Source organism: Salvelinus namaycush, chromosome 3 (assembly GCF_016432855.1).
Source record: "Salvelinus namaycush isolate Seneca chromosome 3, SaNama_1.0, whole genome shotgun sequence".
Classification (NCBI taxonomy): domain Eukaryota; kingdom Metazoa; phylum Chordata; class Actinopteri; order Salmoniformes; family Salmonidae; genus Salvelinus; species Salvelinus namaycush.
This window is the reverse complement of record NC_052309.1, coordinates 79901418-79922402: the sequence shown is the minus strand read 5'-3', so window position 1 is coordinate 79922402 and position 20985 is coordinate 79901418. Positions and strand designations below refer to the sequence as shown.

Below are 20985 nucleotides of genomic sequence, written 5' to 3'. Positions count from 1 at the left end.
TTTGTCAGTTTCATTTGATGTGGACATAAACAAATATTTTATTAATAATGATAAATGTATGAATTTCTATTCATGATAAAGATGTTATTTTTTTCGTTGTAAAATAAAATATAATACATTCATAGAATATGTTGTATATTTCCCTGTCCTCTGATGATTTGATTATGTGATGATTATTCAGTAGCAGACTGATAAAAGGTCACACAATTATTTAAAATAAATCCATTTAATTTATCATTAGATTACTTGACATGAATAAAGAACATCAAAATGTGTACTAGCAGGACCAAGATAAACGCCTCCAAATAAAACCACCCACTCACAAACAAATAATACTTTTACATTATAGACTCAGACGGTACATACATAATTTTTCATGTATTTCACAGGTAAGAAAAGCAAGCTTAATCTGAGTTCTCTTTAGAAATATCCCCGTTCAATAACTGGATTGGACATAGCAGTGTAATAATTCTACACATTTTACAAACGTCTTGAGATAAATGATAATCGTCAGGAAAACGTCTACAAAATGTCTAGCCTATCTACAAACGTAGACAGGCTAAATAGTAGTGTGCGTTTAGATACAATGATGTAAAAATACAGAATCCTCAAATAATGCGCTTTTAAAATTCTGTAATACAGAAACGGTAGATAGGACATAAAATGTTTGACAATATAACTTTGGATCTCTAAGTGCTAAATGGTGTAAACATGGATAGAACGATGAACAATCCATGTTGTGCGTTGTGTCTCTTTCTTCAGCTGCAGTTATCTTCCTTGACACTCTACGGAGAAAGAAACAGATCCAGCATCATGACTATTGTTTCAAAAGTGATTACTGTCAGGCCACATAAAGAATCACCAACAGCTTTTCTAATACTGGCATGGCATAGTATTTTTTTCGCTGACATTCCTACATTTCGCAGACATGCAGAAAATATAAGAACATTACACCATTCACTGAATTTGTAGAAGATTATTCACAAGGTGCAGCCATGCCCAAAATGTTGGCTACATTACCAGGACAGTCTGTTCTATTATTCAGTCTAACAGAACTAGGGAGTATATGATGGATGAAAGAAGGATTAAAACCATTAGTTGCCTCCAGTATAAGGATTAAAACCATTAGTTGCCTCCAGTATAAGGATTAAAACCATTAGTTGCCTCCAATATAAGGATTAAAACCATTAGTTGCCTCCAGTATAAGGATTAAAACCAACTAGTTGGCTCCAGTATTGAGAGGTCAAACCGCATGTATGAGGAAGAATAACGGACAACCACACCCCTAAGAGACACTGTAAAGGCCCATGAAAGGGCAAAACAGATGTTTCAGATATTTATTATATATGTGTACCCAAAGGATATCTCTATAGGGTTATGCTGCACCACTGTACAATATGACTTCTAATAAGAGTCTCTTTCTTTAACTTATGTAAGAAATGGACAGAACGTCAAGGGTTATTCAAAATCTAAAGGACTAACTGACATGCTACAGCAAACTGCACAGATGACAGTCAGAGGATTCAGATACATCCAATATTTTTAAGATACATAACAGAATGAGGTTATTCACAAATTGTCTGTATTACGCAATGAATGACATCTATACGATACCGACTAGTGATGCTGCCAAAATCAGAGGTGGGTGGGGAAACATCCAGCGAGACTTGGCTGTAATGCAGGTTTTGCCCTCAGAGTGGCAGCACACAACACCTTGTCGTTTTCACATCAGTGGTTCATCTCTGAATCCCTGAAGCTCGGGCCACCAGCATAATGTCATGTTTACCATTTTTATCTGTGTTCACTGCAGGTGAGAGCTCTCCTAGTGCTTTGTGGGCCAACCGCAGGTTCTCCCTGAGATGTCCCAGGTCTCTCTCTGCCTTGGCCCTCATGATGCTTAGCTCTGTGTAGATGTCCTTGTACGTCTCTGTTGCATACCTCTTATCCTGGGGGGAACAGGGATTAGGCTATAAACAGGCACTATTACCAGGTTAAATAGAGTATGACCCATGCTAATAAATGTACAGTAATACATGGTAATAGCAGGACAATAGTGTTGTGCATCTTATGTCTACTCGTCATACATTTATACAGACAAAGGCTATTGTTATTCTGCCAGTGTGTGCTGTGATCTCACCCTGTGGGCTGTCTGGAGTTCATCCTTGAGCGAGGTGATCTTCTGCTTGAGGCCCTGCACCTCTGACTCCTTCACACGCAGGGAGATCTAACAGTCAGACAGAATCACAGTTGATGCCTCAGACACAGGTACAACACCAGAGGACCAAGGTGCCATAGATCAGCACAGAATGTACAGCACATGAGTATGTCATATGTTTTAGAGGCTGTAAGTTGGTCATGTTGCTAAGGGTGATATCTAGTGGTGTTACCAGTCAAAGGCAGATACAGTTTACCTTTACATCAAACTTTACTTGACTGGACTAGATAAAGATTATATCCAACAAAATGTTGTTATACTTAAGCAACATAGCTATTGTGAATACTTACCTCCAGCTCATACACATCTCTCTCCTGACTAAGAGATAAGGCGTCCTGCTTGGCCAGAGAGCAAAGTCTGGTGATCTCTGCAGCTAGATGGCCACTCAGCTCCTGGAAAGACAACCACAGTCATCATTACTAACACCGCTACTTTGTATTTGATGACAAAGAAAGAATTGGGAAATACTAAGGGAAATGTAAGGGACCCTCAAGGTTTTGTTGCAGTGTTGTAACAGTCTGATATGAAGTTTATAAAAATATGCGTTATGCATTCTACTATGTGTGTTAAGACAGAGGACCCGGCAGCAGATTTAGTTGGCTTGGAGCAGAAACACTTGTGATGGTACATGGTCATAATGTGACTGACCTGGTTGCGAGTTCTGAGGTCCTGGTTCTCCTGCTGACACTGACACAGAGCCTGTCTCTCTGCCTCCAGGGCCTGGCCCAGGTCGGAGCTCTCCAGACACTTTAGAGAGTACTGCTGGGACAACACCTCCAGCTCCCTGTGACAGGAGGCCAGCCCCTCACTACACGCACACACACACACACACACACACACACACACACACACACACACACACACACACACACACACACACACACACACACACACACACACACACACACACACACACACACACACACACACACACACACACATACGCACAAAAAAAACACGATCCTGAGAGCTGAAAACCACGGCCAAGACTAGACACAAGGTGCACTGTGTGTTATACAGACAGACAGATACAGAGCCAAGGACAGGGAGTATGCAGATGTTTGTCAGCCAATCCAGTGTACTATCTGGCCATGTGCTTTCCTTGACGATTTACAACCACATAGATCAACAGGTAGTACATTTACCTGTGTTGCCTGCATATTTCTCCAAGATTCACGTCTCCTGCATTGTTGTTTTCATGGCATGCCCTCTCTATCTCTCTCTTGAGTTCGGCACGGTGAGCGTTCTTCATTGCTTCAATTGCTAATGCCACAATAAAAGGGGATATGTTCACTCCATTAGAGTGGCATGGGAATGTGAGCTTATCAATATTCTGAGAAACTCTGCCTTCACACATACTGTAAATATCCTAAAAACGTTTAACCTTTAAACATACACACACAACACACACACACACTGTCCCCCCTCACCTGTGATAGTAGCAGCCGTCTCCTCCTCCAGCAGTCTGTCTGTGTCTAACTGCAGGCGCTGCAGGTCCTGCTGGTGTCTGTGCTGCAGTTCCCCCACGATCCTCTGCTGGGACTCCTCCATGGTGACAAAGCCATGCTCATATGTGGCCTGCAGGGGCAAACACAGACGCAGTGGACTGTTAGGTGATTCATCCACAGATCCATTGTTATAATGGTCACTACTCTCTGGGGTTGGTTCATTACATCTTAATTCTAGTGAATTCAGGAACTACCAAAAATCCCATTGATGATTATCGACAATTGTTATTATGGGAGTTGTCCTACCTTTAGCTTTTCTATGTCCTCCTTATGTTTCAGCTGGAGAGATGCCATTCTCCCATCATGCTCTGCTTTCATGTTGGCCATGACAGACAGCTGCTCCTCCAAATCCTTCACACGACCTCTCAGTGATGATAACACAATCTCCAGCTCCTCCTCCCCCAGCGTGTTTGCTTCTTCATGGGGTTCAGTAGTGCTTCTCTCCTCTACATCCTTATCAGAATCAACTTCCTTGATTCCTTTCTCTACCTCATCTACCCTACTCTCTACCTCATCTACCCTACTCTCTACCTTTATCATTGGACTATCAATGCTGTTGGTCAGGAAGTCACCCTCCACCACTTCTGCACACCTTCTAACCCAGCACACTTCCTCTACTGCAGTCACTCCCTGGTTTGGGCTTTCCACCTCCATTTTACCTGCAGCATTCATTGCAGGCGTCTCTGTCTTCTGCTCACTTGCAGTGTCTAGTAGCTGTGTGGCTGTTTGCTGTGAGTCTATGTGTTCTCCCTGCCTCAGGGTGGTCAACCCTAATCCCACTGAGGAACTCCCCTGTCTCTCCAGGTCTGACCGTCTGGCCCTAAGCTGATGGTTTTCACTCAGCAGCCCAGCACATCTGCTGCACATCAAAGGAGAAGAAGCAATGAGCAGTCCCTGTTGAGTCTCTTGAAATTGGCTCTTGTGTAGAGTGTTAAGCCTACTGAGACGATAGGATGAGAAGGCTTCCATGGCGGTGCAGTGTATGGAAGCTAACCGGGGCTCATTTACATTGTGGAAATGACAAAGTCTTTGTGCCAGGGACTGGAGCTCGTCATTGGCCGAGGCTCTGACTGAGGAGGCGATTTGGTTGAGCAGGAAAATTCTCTCCTGTGTGATCTCTGTGAAATGTCGGCTTATGAAGTCATCGGTGTCATTATGCTGGTTGTACACATTCCATATCCTCTCATCATCATCTTCCTCTTTCATTTCTGAAACTGTTTCACCTGCTATGTTTCCAATGATGTCCAGGTCTCTCAAAGACCTGCATCCATTCATCCTGTCCAGGCCTCCAGTGTTTATGTTTAAATCTTTCTTATCATGAGAAAAAAGACTATGAGCTAGGAGGAGCGTTTGCTTTTCCACTACCATGTGTTCTAAAATCTGACTTAGAATCACATCTGTGAGTTTATCCTCATTGGACTGGGATGGGTTGACCTTCAAACTGTTCAACAGCCTTCCCCAAAACTCCTCCTCTAACTGAAGCTGCCTGACCACTGTCTTGTTCACCTCCACACACTTTCTATCTAATGGCATCTTTACCACATCCATATCTGACCTGTCAATCACCTGCACTACTCTCCCTAAGGTTCTGGACATCAACCTTATCCCTTCCACCACTTGCTGAACCCTTTCTTCACCTGAATCCAATATTACCTCCTCCTGCCATTTGGCTTCACTGCTACACCTTAATCCACTTTCTTTCTCCACCGTCCTTTCCTTCTCTACTTCCTCATTAAACCTTACGATGTCAGCCTCTGCCTCCATGGCTCTCTGGCTGTACAACCGCTCAGCCTCTCTGAGTTGTGTGTTGTGGGCCTGCAGCTCCCTGCAGGTCTGTTCTGTGTGCTGGAGCTGTCTCTCTAGTTCTAATTGCTTGGCCTCCATGGCCTGCAGACACTGTTGAAGGTGTTCCCGCTCCTTCTCTCCAAGGTGGTGTGTGTTGACATTCTCTTCCCCAGCTTCCTCCTCTTCATCATCATCCTCTTCTGCTGGGAAGCCCAGGTCTTTGAAAGTGTCCTCCCTGAGCTGCAGCTGTACCTCTGTCTCCGTTAGACGCTGGTCCATTGAGGCTAGTAGGGACTGAGCCTCCTGGAGCTGCTCATCTCTCCTGCGCAGCTCCTTCTCCAGGCCTTCCACTTTGGTCTGGCTGTGCTGCTCTGCCTCAGGGAGGAACTGAGGCCCACTGTACTGAGTGATAAGCTCTGCTTTCAGTCTCTCTATCTCTCTGTCTGCCTCTGTCAGCTGGTTGAGCATCTCCTGGTTGCGCTGGCTGAGGGCCTCGTTCTGGCTGCTGAGCAGCTCTACCTCCTGGGATAGTCTCCTCATCACGATGGCCTGGTCTGGGTCTACGTACTCCTCCTCCGTGGGCCTGGGTGTCTCACAGCATAGTATGTTGTCTATTCTCACGCTGTTGGCTCTTTCCTGAGTTTCCCCCATGCTCAGTGAATCTGGGCTCCATGCACAACTTTTTGTGTGCGATTCTGGAATCGATGTCTGTTGATGGCTTCCATTTTCAAACTGTGTCTGAGAGCTAGTTTCACTGCCCAAGTTAGGCCCTCTGTTCTCACTTCCATTCTGAGGCACAGAGTAAGATGAGAGTTCTGTGTCTGAGGTTGGTGACATGACAGGTGTGTTTACTGATATAGGGCAGTCAGGGAACAGATCCTCCAGCTCCTGGAGGTTTCCCTCGGTGTCATGCAGCCAGATGCTGGGTGGTGGTGATGGGTGAGTTCCAGGGGAGCTGTGCTTCTCCAGAGGGGCCGATGACAGGGACAGGCCAAGCTGCTCCTGGAGCTGCTCCTGTATGTCCTGTCTCTTCAGCTCCTGTTGCTGGAGGAGCTCTCTGGTCTCCCTGTACATGTCAGTCAGGCTTTTCAAAGAGGGAAGATCAGCTTCTGGGCAGATTGGGGCCTCAAGCTTACAGGAGGAGGCAAGACAATTGTCTATAATTAGGTAGTTATCATTGTTGCAAAGTGGAAGTATTATAGATGGAAATACAGAGCATATCCATACTATGTATAGGCCGATATTTATTTTGCCTTACCGGCAGGGAGGCATGATGCTGGCGTCCTAATGCAGTGCTCAACTGAGCCTCCAGCTCAAGCCTGCGATGGTCTGACTCTGCCAACTGGCCCTTCAACTCCTCTACCTTTAATCACAAGACACAGAGATAAAGTAAGTCCACCGGTAAGCCAACCAGCAGCAGAGAAAGCACCTCATAACGTTAACATTGTTCCTGTTAGGAATCATTTTGAGATACACAGACTCACCCTCCTGTGGTAGGTCTCCAGTAGAATCCCCATATCCTCTTTATCCTTGCCCTGGGACTCAGTGTACAATGGAACAGTCTTCTCCTGTCTAAAGGCAGTCCTTTCCACCTGCTGCCAGCACTGTTCAATCTCCCTCTGCACCCTCTGGTGAGTCCTGGGTGACCTGGGACTGATACCTCCTCTGTCACAGTCCATCTCCCAGCCCACAAGGGAGCCTAGCATGCTGTCATACCTCCTCCTCCTCTCCTCTCGCCTCCTCTTCCTCTCCAGGTCCCCTACCTCCATCCGAAGAGGCTCCTTTGTCTCCTTCTGCACCTCCTGCTCAGAGGCTAGCAGGGCCATAGGGCTGAACTCAGCCCAGTCAAAGGTCTTGGAGCGCCCTTCGCGTCTCCTCTCACGGATGCAGCTCTGTTTGGGCCCCTGGACTCTCTCTGTAGGGACCTCAGAGGAGGGGGAGGAGTCCTGGGTCACATCTGGCTTAGGGAGGGGCAGTGACTCTGATGGGCTGCAAGGGATGCGATGGACTGGCAAGCTGCTTTACAATCACAACAGAATAACACAAATACTTACTGATGGAGGAAACTAGGCATTCTGCCTAAACAAAGGCAGAGACCTTCCCATCACTACTATAGAATGGTGGTAGTCTACTAATGTATTACTATGTAGTAGTGAGACTGGTATTACAGACGCCATTTACCTGGCTACATCAGGAGCGTTAGATGGATGGACATTCTTCATGAGGGCCTGGATCCAGTTTCTCCGTATCCCTGCAGTCATGGCTGACAAAGTAAAGACACACTTCTGGGTCTGAGGGAAGACATTAGGAATATTACTTTGATTGAGTATAGGAGACTTACTGTATATATAAAATGGATCAACATTCATCTGTTGATTTACATTTTTGTAGGTATAGATTTAGTCTTACATGGATCTGAAAGCCGTAGTTCCTCTGGACCTGGTACTCTGAGACATTATGACACTTGGTCAAGTCAATCTCCCCCTCCAGATCTGAGTTCTAACAAGAGAAGATGACAAACATCAATTCATGACTCGGGATGAAAAAATAAAACCATGTTTCCCTGTCCTCACAAAATCACATATCTGTGTGTACTTCATTCAGTAAAAATGAAAATGCACATGAACTTGCCTCCTCTGCGAAGGAATCCTTGTAGTACCTCAGACTGTCAGCTGATAGCACAAACCAGTATTTCCTCCACTAGAGGGGAGCAGACAGACATTATAAGGGATAGTAGATGCAGAAACCTACATAACACATTTGAACTGTCAGGCTTCACCTTCATATCAAGGACCCACAGCACCTTAAACATCACTAAATGTACACGCACACATTCAGGATCCATGTGCCTTTGGGGTAGAAATGTGGGAAGGTGTTCAGTGACGAAAGTAAAAGACATTCTTGATCTGTCCATTCCTATACCTGATCCTCCTTATCCAGTTTCATCATCCACCCTTTCTTGAAGTTCAGCAAATCAGGCTGTAAGGAAGATAAGACAGTAAGTTAGTCAGGAGTTCAAAGAGGCACGGTCATACAGTTGTTTTCAGACACTTCAACATAAAAGTAAACTGCCGTCAATCCACTTGGGGCTTTCATTTATACTTGTTTAAATTATGAGAGCATCCCTGGGCTTCTCTTGTTAGAACTCAGATCTGGAGGGGGAGATTGACTTGACCAAGTGTCATAATGTCTCATAACTGTGACAGTTTTCTGACATGTTTTACAACTTGACCCCATGCTTTCAGTGCACAGAAATTCCAAAAGTAATAAGCACTCACAGTCATGACCGATTCCGAGGTCCTGCGGTCCAGTGACTTAGCTCTTCTCTGAGGAGGAGGGACGGTGAGTTGACCTGGGCTTAGATCTCCACACGACTGCAGTTTCTGGGTGCAACAACAGGACACTATCAGTTACTGAAGTAACAATGTAGAAGGTGTAAGATGGATTAGCGAATGTGATCATGTCCTGTATTACTGTAAGCTTGTTGCAAATAAAAAACAAGATTATGTTGTTTCCCTTCACTCTATCATGACTGAGACAGCTTGGACGTGTGCATTGTATCAAGCAGAGAACTCACAAGTCATGGCAGGTCTCTGGCAGGCAGTGTCGTGAGATGGAAGGCTTATTGTGGGACACAGCAGGAGAGAGGAAGTGCTCTCTATACAGGGGCTATTAAACCTTACTCACATTAAGAATGAGTTCCACTCTGGTGGCTGGGCTTGGCTGGGGAGTGTATGAAAAGACTTTGGAGGCTGTATTATCCCTGATGGCCCCTGGCATCCAGTCTCACAAGCCCAGGGATGTTAAAAGTCCCAAATCTCTGTCTTGACAAGATTCCCACATCCCTGAGTGTTACCTACCAAAGCTACCTCATATTGGGTTTCATCCTGGCTAACCAAATAGCTCTAAAAAACACATCAGAGAGTCCCTTTAAATCTAGATTAGCCACTAGAGACTAGAGACAGCGGCACCATATGAAACAAGATTATTTTGTCATTTACTTGAGCCCTCAAAAGCCTCATTCTTTTTACTCTTACGTAATAAAAAAAAAAGGAAAAACGACCACTTCAGTAAATCCAGAACATTCTTCGTCTGTGCCCAGCTATTTGCATAGAAAACTATCCAAGGACACATAACAGTAACATGAGGGAGAGAACACTCTGCTCCCGCCAGCAGTGTGAACTAGCCTCCTGCCTTCTCCAACAACACTGACCATTCTGGACAGTTGCTGTCTTCCAATGAAGTCCCTTTTCCCTAGGATAGGATATCTGGGGAATCTGAGCCTGGGGGACAGAGTGAACTGTGAACAGGCATTTGACCTCTCACTCTAATACCCCCCCCCCCCCCCCAAAAAAAAACTGCTGGAACTGGAGGAACATAAATGATCACATGGGATAATATGTTCCGTCGGGCAGGAACTTAAGAGAAAAATCCTACAGAGGGATTTAATCAGAGATTAACGTTAAACCTTTGACCCCATGGGATGGCCATACTGTGTATGATGTGTCTAGCTAAATCATATTACTGGGTTCAACAGTTCATACAGTATCTCATAATATAAACAGAAAGATATACAGTACACCAGCCGTAGTCTGTGAAAAATCAACTACAAGCGGCCAGTTGCACCTTAATTGAGGAGGACAGGCTCATAGTAATGCCTGGAACGGAATCGGTGGAATGGTATCGAACACATCAAACACATGTTTCCATGTGTTCAATACCATTCCATTTACTCCATTCCAGACATTATTATGAGACGTCCTCCCCTCAGCAGCCTCCTGTGACATCAACAGTATGTTTTCTAAATCTAGTACAATGTGCATACTGTGTACCAGTATGGACTGTACATGTGTTCTATACTGTAGTGTTAATCCTAAATGCTGGTCATGTATTTGTTGTTGTCAGGAGTAGACAGACTGATACTTATGCTTTAGTCACTACCTTAATCACAGGAGCCAGTCTGAGAACATGGTGACTGTCATTTCACAAACAGATGTGCACTTGACTCAGGAGATACTATACAGTGATAGTGCCTCCCAGCCTCAAACACATGACCAACAGCAGCTCCCTACAGATACAACAGGTCCCTCCAGATACAACAAGTCCCTACAGATACAACAGGTCCCTCCAGATACAACAGCTCCCTACAGATACAACAGGTCCCTACAGATACAACAGGTCCCTACAGATACAACAGGTTCCTACAGATACAACAGCTCCCTACAGATACAACAGGTCCCTACAGATACAACAGCTACTTACAGATATAACAGCTACTTACAGATATAACAGCTCCCTACAGATACAACAGGTCCCTACAGATACAACAGCTACTTACAGATATAACAGCTACTTACAGATATAACAGCTCCCTACAGATACAACAGCTACTTACAGATACAACAGCTACTTACAGATATAACAGCTACTTACAGATACAACAGCTCCCTACAGATACAACATCTACTTACAGATACAACAGCTCCCTACAGATACAACAGCTACTTACAGATACAACAGGTCCCTACAGATACAACAGCTACTTACAGATACAACAGCTCCCTACAGATACAACAGCTACTTACAGATACAACAGCTCCCTACAGATACAACAGCTCCCTACAGATACAACAGCTCCCTACAGATACAACAGCTACTTACAGATATAACAGCTACTTACAGATACAACAGCTACTTACAGATATAACAGCTACTTACAGATACAACAGCTCCCTACAGATACAACATCTACTTACAGATACAACAGCTCCCTACAGATACAACAGCTACTTACAGATATAACAGCTCCCTACAGATACAACAGCTATTTACAGATATAACAGCTACTTACAGATACAACAGCTACTTACAGATATAACAGCTACTTACAGATACAACAGCTCCCTACAGGTACAACATCTACTTACAGATACAACAGCTACTTACAGATACAACAGCTACTTACAGATACAACAGCTCCCTACAGATACAACAGCTACTTACAGATACAACAGCTCCATACAGATACAACAGGTCCCTACAGATACAACAGCTACTTACAGATACAACAGCTCCAAACAGATACAACAGGTCCCTACAGATACAACAGCTACTTACAGATACAACAGCTCCCTACAGATACAACAGCACCCTACAGATACAACAGGTCCCTACAGAAACAACAGCTCCCTACAGATACAACAGCACCCTACAGATACAACAGGTCCCTACAGATACAACAGGTCCCTACAGATACAACAGGTCCCTACAGATACAACAGGTCCCTACAGATACAACAGCTCCCTACAGATACAACAGCTCCCTACAGATACAACAGCTCCAAACAGATACAACAGGTCCCTACAGATACAACAGGTCCCTACAGAAACAACAGCTCCCTACAGATACAACAGCACCCTACAGATACAACAGCTCCAAACAGATACAACAGGTCCCTACAGATACAACAGCTCCCTACAGATACAACAGCACCCTACAGATACAACAGGTCCCTACAGATACAACAGCACCCTACAGATACAACAGCTCCCTACAGATACAACAGGTCCCTACAGATACAACAGCTCCCTACAGATACAACAGCACCCTACAGATACAACAGGTCTCTACAGATACAAGAGCACCCTGCAGATACAACAGGTCCCTACAGATACAACAGCACCCTACAGATACAACAGGTCCCTACAGATACAACAGCACCCTACAGATACAACAGCACCCTACAGATACAACAGGTCCCTACAGATACAACAGCTCCCTACAGATACAACAGCACCCTACAGATACAACAGGTCCCTACAGATACAACAGCTCCCTGCAGATACAACAGGTCCCTACAGATACAACAGGTCCCTACAGATACAACAGCACCCTACAGATACAACAGCTCCCTACAGATACAACAGGTCCCTACAGATACAACAGGTCCCTACAGATACAACAGCACCCTACAGATACAACAGCTCCCTACAGATACAACAGGTCCCTACAGATACAACAGCTCCCTACAGATACAACAGCACCCTACAGATACAACAGGTCTCTACAGATACAAGAGCACCCTGCAGATACAACAGGTCCCTACAGATACAACAGGTCCCTACAGATACAACAGGTCCCTACAGATACAACAGCACCCTACAGATACAACAGCACCCTACAGATACAACAGGTCCCTACAGATACAACAGCTCCCTACAGATACAACAGCACCCTACAGATACAACAGGTCCCTACAGATACAACAGCTCCCTGCAGATACAACAGGTCCCTACAGATACAACAGGTCCCTACAGATACAACAGCACCCTACAGATACAACAGCTCCCTACAGATACAACAGGTCCCTACAGATACAACGGCTCCCTACAGATACAACAGCTCCCTACAGATACAACAGGTCCCTACAGATACAACAGCTCCCTACAGATACAACAGCTCCCTACAGATACAACAGCACCCTACAGATACAACAGGTCCCTACAGATACAACAGGTCCCTACAGATACAACAGCTCCCTACAGATACAACAGGTCCCTACAGATACAACAGGTCCCTACAGATACAACAGCTCCCTACAGATACAACAGGTCCCTACAGATACAACAGCTCCCTACAGATACAACAGCTGGGTCATTGTACTGTAAGATACCATCACCGTTATGAGTTAGCAGAGGTTTGTCTGGGTCTTACAGGCAGATCCCTAATTACATAGTATCCATGTTTGGGTAAATGGAAAATGTGTCTAAGAGGAATGCCATTCTGAGATTACAACACACAGCATGAAGTGCAGACGGAGCCCCGTCAGAGCATTAAAACCAGTTTAGTTAGAGAACACAACACAGTCCTGAATTATTCACCTTCTTCTCCCTGTCTTACTCACACACACTAACACATGCCTCAACACGGCTGATGGGAGGATTGACTTAGCCATGCCAAACTCCTGCATTTCGGTATGGAACTAAACACACATATATTGACACACGTGGCACACACACACACCTGACAGTGTGGACACACGTGGCACACACACACACACACCTGACAGTATGGACACACGTGGCACACACACACACCTGACAGTGTGGACACACGTGGCACACACACACACCTGACAGTGTGGACACACGTGGCACACACACACACACCTGACAGTGTGGACACACGTGGCACACACACACACACCTGACAGTGTGGACACACGTGGCACACACACACACACACACCTGACAGTGTGGACACACGTGGCACACACACACCTGACAGTGTGGACACACGTGGCACACACACACACACACCTGACAGTGTGGAATGTAAGAGTAGCGCTTCATCCTTGTCCATGAGCCTTACACACCATGCAATCAGGCCAGAGCCGAAACGTTTGAGGTGACGTCTTTGCCTCTCCAACACCTGGTTTTATGAGTCATGTCCAAACAAGTCCAATGGAGAACTAGCGGGAACAGCTGTGCGGTGTACACGTACGTGTACATTACCTTAACAATGACAGACTCCATCAATGGTGTGTAAAATACCAATCTATATGTGTAGATGTGGAAACACTATTCACTGGACACTGTCCTAAAGGGGTGCTTGTCTTGGGCCTTCCTGGTGGGTAAAAAGTGTTGCTATTCTTAAAAGCTATGGTTACTCTTTGGATTATGAGGTGTGGTTCAAGTGATGGTGTTATAGTGGAGGAATGTGACAAGCCTTACCGGGAGTGGGAGGACTGACTGCAATGTGAAAACACTGTGACGGTGTGACTGATACCTCTCTCTGGTTGCTGCGAGCTTCACTCCTCCCCTTCCTGGATCCAGCCTGACCCAGGTCCTCTCCCACAGCACTCCTCCCAGCCTTCCCTGGCTCATTGTAGCAGCTGAAAAGCAGGAAAATCAAGCCTGTCATTCAACAAACAGCCATGGTGTCCTCCATGGCCCCTCACAGGTGGGCTGTGACATCACTTCCTGCAGGAAGAACTTCAGGATGACAGCTGAATAATGTCACCGCCACTTATTCTGTACCCCCAAGCTGGGCCTAGACTGAGGACACCCATGTCACCTACATCCATCTAGTGCTACTGTTGAATTTGAATTTCAAGTGACATCCTCACCTCCAGTGTCATGTTTTGTTTAGAAAGATAGCAGATATTACATAGATGGAATTCCCTAGAAGAATCAGATAGAGAGTTTGTATATACAGTATAACCACAAAAGCGAATACTATCTTTAATAAACTGTGGGTGTAGCATCTGTCCTGTTATAACAGGGATGGTAAATTCTTGTTGAGGCATGTATGTATCTGTATGAGTTGGCACAAACATAATACTGTGCCCTCAGTCAGTGTAATGTCTTGCCTTGACATTTCTCCTACTTTCGGATGACTGGCAGTTAGTGAGGAACTCAGAAGAATAATTCCTTCAAAATATCTAAATACACAATCCTTTAGGAATTTCGAGGCCTTATTCAGGGCAAGGATTCTGTCTGTCCTTAGAAGGCAATGAATGAAACACACAGACCAAGGAGGTATTCCCGTCACGTAGCCCAAATACTGTATATGCTGTTAGTTAGGGAACAAACTGGGAGCGCTTCTATAAGCTACATTTAAAAAACGTTACCTCCCTAATGGAAGAATATGGATATTTGATGTGCTGTTGAGCTGTGTGTAATGTGTGTACCATTTTATACAGAGAGAAACAGGGAGGCATCTGCTGTCCTTTAGTGCTAATTGCTAGCACATTTGGTCCTAGCTCATGCCAAACCCGTTTTATGCCTGTTAGCATTTTCATGACAACACACAACAAATACAAAACCAAGTAAATAAAATTGTAACTAATGTCCAAGAACATTGCGTTCATTATAGATCTCCCAATATCAGACACAACTGATAACATTTCTTCTCCATGATTCTCACCTTCTCTCTGCCCTGTTGTTCTTGTTGGCAGGTGGGTGGTCTCTGTATGGCGTAGACTCTGTGGGCTGGCTGTCGCTGCTGGTGTCAGTCCCCTCGCTAGCCACAGAGTCCAGGGAACTCACAGAGCTACTGATACAGGAGCCGTTGGAGAGCCGCAGACTACCGTCAAAGGTCAGGGGGTCACTGGAGGCTGAAGGGAGGTAGTGGGGATCATGACCTGAGGAGAGTTATTCAATAAACAGGGTTGTTTTCAGACTGTGACTGCACAGGTTAGGTCTATGTTTTGCATGATACTTTAGGTCATTGCTTTTGGACCGAAACACAAATAGCAGGACAGTGGCAAGAGTTTTATGAGAATCCTGTTCTGAAAAATCGAACTTCTAAGACTTGTTATATGAGGAATCTGGTCAGATAGTTAGTATAATGTCTCCCATCTAAGGAAGTGTCACGTTTGACCATAGTAGACATTCGAGGGACACCCCTACATAGTGTCACTACAAAGTTGCACCTAACAGACCACAGCTCATTAAAGAGATGCCTCCAGTTTGTTTTCCTTTTCATCTGCTCCCAGGCCATGGAAAAGCAGCTGTAAAATCTGTAATCTACAACAGCCTAATGAAGTCTCCTACAGGCACAGTCTGCACTACAGGAGTTGATCCTGCTCTCCGTTATAACCTAGGCCCAGACACACCAATGGCTGTGAATGTCTGACAGACTTGAAAGCCTGTCTGAGTGTGTGTGTAAATGTGTTGGCTGGTTTCTTTCCTCCACACCTGCAGGGGTCTCGTCCAGGCCCAGGGGATCAGAATCTGTCACAGTCCAGACAGGGGCCACATCTGGATCCCCACTGGGCTGCTCTCCCTGCCACGGGCTGGAGCGAGGGTCACCACTTTTCATGACTGAGAAACTGGGCTCAGTGGCAGCCATCTTTGCTGGGCTGGGCTCCTGATGAACACAATATGTTTTCATTATCATAATGTGTAAAGGCATAACACATCATTGACATATACAGTAGTTGACATATTTTTCTGCAATATTTTCAAACATGTATTTAGGCCACCGGTGACCAGGCATCTTGGTTACAATGTTATGAAAAGAAGAAGTTGTCACCTGGGAAGTAGTGGGTTCTACTTTACGTTTCTTCTTCTGATTCTGCTTATATGTCCGTGGGTAAACGACTAGTTGTTCACTCCAGCTGGTAAAAAGAAAACGACACGGACATGACAGGGATTGAAAATATTGTCCATCAAAGACAAGAATTTACAGAAAAGATAAATCAGGAGTGATATCATATCATACTGTAATATCAGAGAAGTTAAGTCAGGAGTGATATCATATCATAATGTAATATCAGAGAAGTTAAGTCAGGAGTGATATCATATCATACTGATATATCAGAGACGTTAAGTCAGGAGTGATATCATATCATACTGATATATCAAAGAAGTTAAGTCAGGAGTGATATCCTATCATAATGTAATATCAGAGAAGTTAAGTCAGGAGTGATATCATATCATAATGTAATATCAGAGAAGTTAAGTCAGGAGTGATATCCTATCATAATGTAATATCAGAGAAGTTAAGTCAGGAGTGATATCATATCATACTGATATATCAGAGAAGTTAAGTCAGGAGTGATATCATATCATACTGATATATCAGAGAAGTTAAGTCAGGAGTGATATCATATCATACTGTAATATCAGAGAAGTTAAGTCAGGAGTGATATCATATCATACTGATATATCAGAGAAGTTAAGTCAGGAGTGATATCATATCATACTGTAATATCAGAGAAGTTAAGTCAGGAGTGATATCATATCATACTGTAATATCAGAGAAGTTAAGTCAGGAGTGATATCATATCATACTGATATATCAGAGACGTTAAGTCAGGAGTGATATCATATCATACTGATATATCAAAGAAGTTAAGTCAGGAGTGATATCCTATCATAATGTAATATCAGAGAAGTTAAGTCAGGAGTGATATCATATCATACTGTAATATCAGAGAAGTTAAGTCAGGAGTGATATCATATCATAATGTAATATCAGAGAAGTTAAGTCAGGAGTGATATCATATCATACTGATATATCAGAGAAGTTAAGTCAGGAGTGATATCATATCATACTGTAATATCAGAGAAGTTAAGTCAGGAGTGATATCATATCATACTGATATATCAAAGAAGCATTACTGACCCATTGATGATCTCCTTGTTCTCCCCCCGGATAAAGAACTCCTGTTCAGGTGTGATGATGCACAAAGCGTTCCTCTGGCCTGTCTTAGGCTCTGCGTCAATCACCGCTGTACACAGATTCATGTTCACTGTTCCTTGTGGCAGAGTGCTTGTCTAAAGGAATGATACACAATGTCAATAATTTTGTCTGACTGGAAATTCTGGCAGAGATTATGATGCTAATCATGGTATATTTTGCACACCATCTAGAAAAAAAATATATATAAAGATATTTTGGAGTGTTAAAGGCCATCACGAACAAGACATTACCCGTTGCAACTCAGTTTTAATACAGGCTATATAGAGCGACATGAAAGAGGGCAGAGGAGGAGATTTCAGAAGGTCAGTGGGAGAGGGGGATGTGGCATTAGAGGACAGATTAATCCCAAATCATCTGCTCTGGTACTACACACGACATCTGGCTAAAAGATGCATAGTGAATCCTCTCATAAAACATTAAAACATACATCAGGACAATATACTGTAGTTAACCTCTACTAATGTTGGATGATCTGGTTTGCTTAGCTTTTTGGTGTGTGTGTGTGTGTGTGTGTGTGTGTGTGTGTGTGTGTGTGTGTGTGTGTGTGTGTGTGTTTGTGTGTGTGTGTGTGTGTGTGTGTGTGTGTGTGTGTGTGTGTGTGTGTGTGTGTGTGTTCAAATACAGAATCTCTTACCAACTCGTCCAGTGCAAAGCTCATGCTGCCATGTTCATACAGGATGAAGAATCGTCGCTGCCATTTCTGCCATTTAGAGATAGAGTTGTTATGGATAATGTTGCAATAATGCCTCAAATATTGAATAACTTGCAGGTCTATCAGAATATAAGCTAGTACTACTGATACATTTCTGTACAAGCATAGTCCAAGACTAGATAGTTATTTGTCATTCTCTTACCCTTGACCTCTGAATTGGATTGTCAAAGTCTGTCCCCTCAGCAGCCAAGCAGAGCCAGCCTCCATAGATGGGTTTGGCCTGTCAAGCATGGGAACACAAGGAGAAATGAGTTGGGTCTTGACCTGTGAAGGTTCTATCTAATGAAATCGTTTTCTATGCCATCCTATGGGTCTTGGCTTTTTCTGGCAGGGAGCATCAATACTCGTTGATTCATGTTTTGAATGTCAAAGGAATAACAATCCTATCTTTTTTAGGGAATGTCCTTTGTAGGATTAGCCAATGACCGTTCATGATTCAGTGTTCTTATAGTGATATGCTGCATTTACAAAATGTGTGAACAGATGAAGTGTGTCCGTGCAATAGGCCGTAAATAAGAGGCAGGGATAATCTTGTTGACATGGAAAAGAGAAGATAAACTGCTCTTTGTGCTCTTTTTGAGATGTCCCCAAAGACTGGAATGTTCTGACTCTCTGCCAGTTACTCAACTTGCTCAACTCTTTGTCAGAGAGTTTTGTTTCTTGTGTTATGAGTGCTTCTCAACATGAGATAATTCTTTCCTCAAAAATTCCAACAGACTTGGATATTTTATACTTAACCTTCACACCTGAGTCATATGCTTTAAAACAGGAGCTTACTTAGCTGAGGTTCATTGACCAATGGCTCTAAATTTACAAGGCACACAGAGACGAGCACAAAAGAATCAGATAGCAATGGTGTATATGTTTTCTAAAATATAATAACCTGTTGTGACCTATGGCATGCTGAGTGCTGATAGTTGGGCTGTCAACGGTCTCTTTACAACAGTGTGGGAAGTGTGTGGTGACAAATATTTGACTCGTGCATTGGGGCCATTCAGTTAAATTGCTTCATTTTCTACAACAGATAAATTAGGCTATTGCGTTATGTTCATTCAATTTCACAAATGAACGTGATACCTGACACAATATGAAGGAATATCTCTGTCTGATACAACATTGAGTGCATGCCCATCTGTCATCGGTGTCATCTACATTCAGAAGAGTAATAGCCAAAGTATTAAAACTAATAAAACATAAATATGTTTGTTCACTTACCTGGTCCTTGCCATGATCAGTTGGAAGATGCAGCTCCCGAGACTTGAAGCAGTTCTGACATTTACTTTTATAAAAAATGTTCGCTTGGAATTTATTACACGGATTCGCACTCTTATGTCCTGACATTTTGTCGCATATAGGCTACCACTATGTAAATCTGAAATGCTCCCCAATTCTCTCTTTGCGGTGCAGTTTATCCGATTCGAACATCTGTCAAATCCTGTGCGCTTTGAGCTCTCCCCGACCGGTCTAAATCTGGGATGTCCTAGGCAGCTGAGGAGTTGGCTATATAAATCCAACCTGGACTCATGGGTTGACGTAATATACCAAAGGAAAATCCGTGATGCTAAAATCAGTATGATACGTTACATTTGGTATGTATTCATTTGTGGATGTCCATCATCCATTTCGTATTATATGTTATGAATTACAGTTCGTATGATCTGTTACAATTCGTATGTTATCTTACAAATTCTAATCCGTACTATACGTTACGAATTGTTGTGGCTAACGTTAGCTAGGTGGCTAATGTTAGCTAGGCTATGTGTTAGGATTAGAGGTTACAGATGGGCAGTAGCTATGTTACAAGTATTTGAAATATGTATTTTAATTACTTCTGAGTATTTTGTCATTTGTATTACACTGGGTTGAACTACACTCCAATGTATTTTGTAATAAGATACTTTTGAGAGCTGTAAATTGTATTTTCAAAATACAAAATACTTTTCTATATAATGTTTTATAGTGGTTTACAATTTTGTTGCCCCCTTTCACCCTGCATTGGTATCGTAAGTCTCACGGCACTATGGTGTGATAAGAGCGTCTGCTAAATGAACTAAATATAAATGTATATGTAAAAATGGACAATTGAAAAGCATGCTAAGTATTATTCCAATGAGCTCCACCCCAAAACAAGGTACCTTATTATTACAAGGTAATAATACCCAGTGTGCTTTGCAGTTCATTTTGGTGTGTTCATTTTTACATGTTGGTCCTTTAGCAGACACTCTTATCCAGAGAGACTTCCAGTCATGGCATTCATCTAAGGAAGATAAACAACAACATTTCACAGTTATAGCATGTAAGAAGTTTCTTTAATGTTATTGCTATTCTGGGCCGGCTAATTGCAAATATATTTCTGTATTTTAAAATACAAAATACATGTATTTTAATTAAATACATTTCAAAATAGAAGTATTGTGTGGTTTAATTTGATACAATATTTATGGTATTTTGTGTAATTATATTTTGTAATTGTATTTTGTACATTTTGCCCATCCCTGGTTAAGATTAGGGTTAAGAGTTAGGTTAAAGGGTTAAGGTCAGGGTTAGGGAAAGGG

General features: G+C 43.4%; 1 protein-coding gene across 1 annotated transcript; it reads right to left on the bottom strand.

The window, feature by feature from the left end:
• Positions 1–292: 292 nt before the first annotated feature.
• On the bottom strand, positions 293–19771 carry LOC120044058. Its single transcript, XM_038988647.1, has 23 exons — positions 19646–19771; positions 18573–18650; positions 18353–18418; positions 17641–17792; positions 16546–16630; positions 16209–16380; positions 15436–15625; positions 14296–14401; positions 8787–8891; positions 8431–8487; positions 8140–8208; positions 7918–8007; positions 7690–7799; positions 6993–7497; positions 6767–6871; positions 3970–6639; positions 3646–3793; positions 3361–3478; positions 2864–3023; positions 2506–2607; positions 2138–2224; positions 1787–1946; positions 293–785 (listed from the first exon to the last, which is right to left on the bottom strand). The coding sequence occupies exons 1-23, from the start codon at positions 19769–19771 to the stop codon at positions 769–771; spliced, it is 5478 nt and encodes a 1825-aa protein (XP_038844575.1). The 3' UTR covers positions 293–768.
• Between the last annotated feature and the right edge of the window lie 1214 nt (positions 19772–20985).

Excerpts from the sequence above, each read along its gene's own strand:
- LOC120044058 (XM_038988647.1), bottom strand. The coding sequence starts at position 19,771 with ATGTCAGGACATAAGAGTGCGAATCCGTGTAATAAATTCCAAGCGAAC. Across the intron at positions 14,402-15,435 it reads AACAACAGGGCAGAGAGAAG|CTGCTACAATGAGCCAGGGA; the intron begins GTGAGAATCATG and ends CCTGCTTTTCAG. Across the intron at positions 6,640-6,766 it reads AGCATCATGCCTCCCTGCCG|CTTGAGGCCCCAATCTGCCC; the intron begins GTAAGGCAAAAT and ends TCCTCCTGTAAG.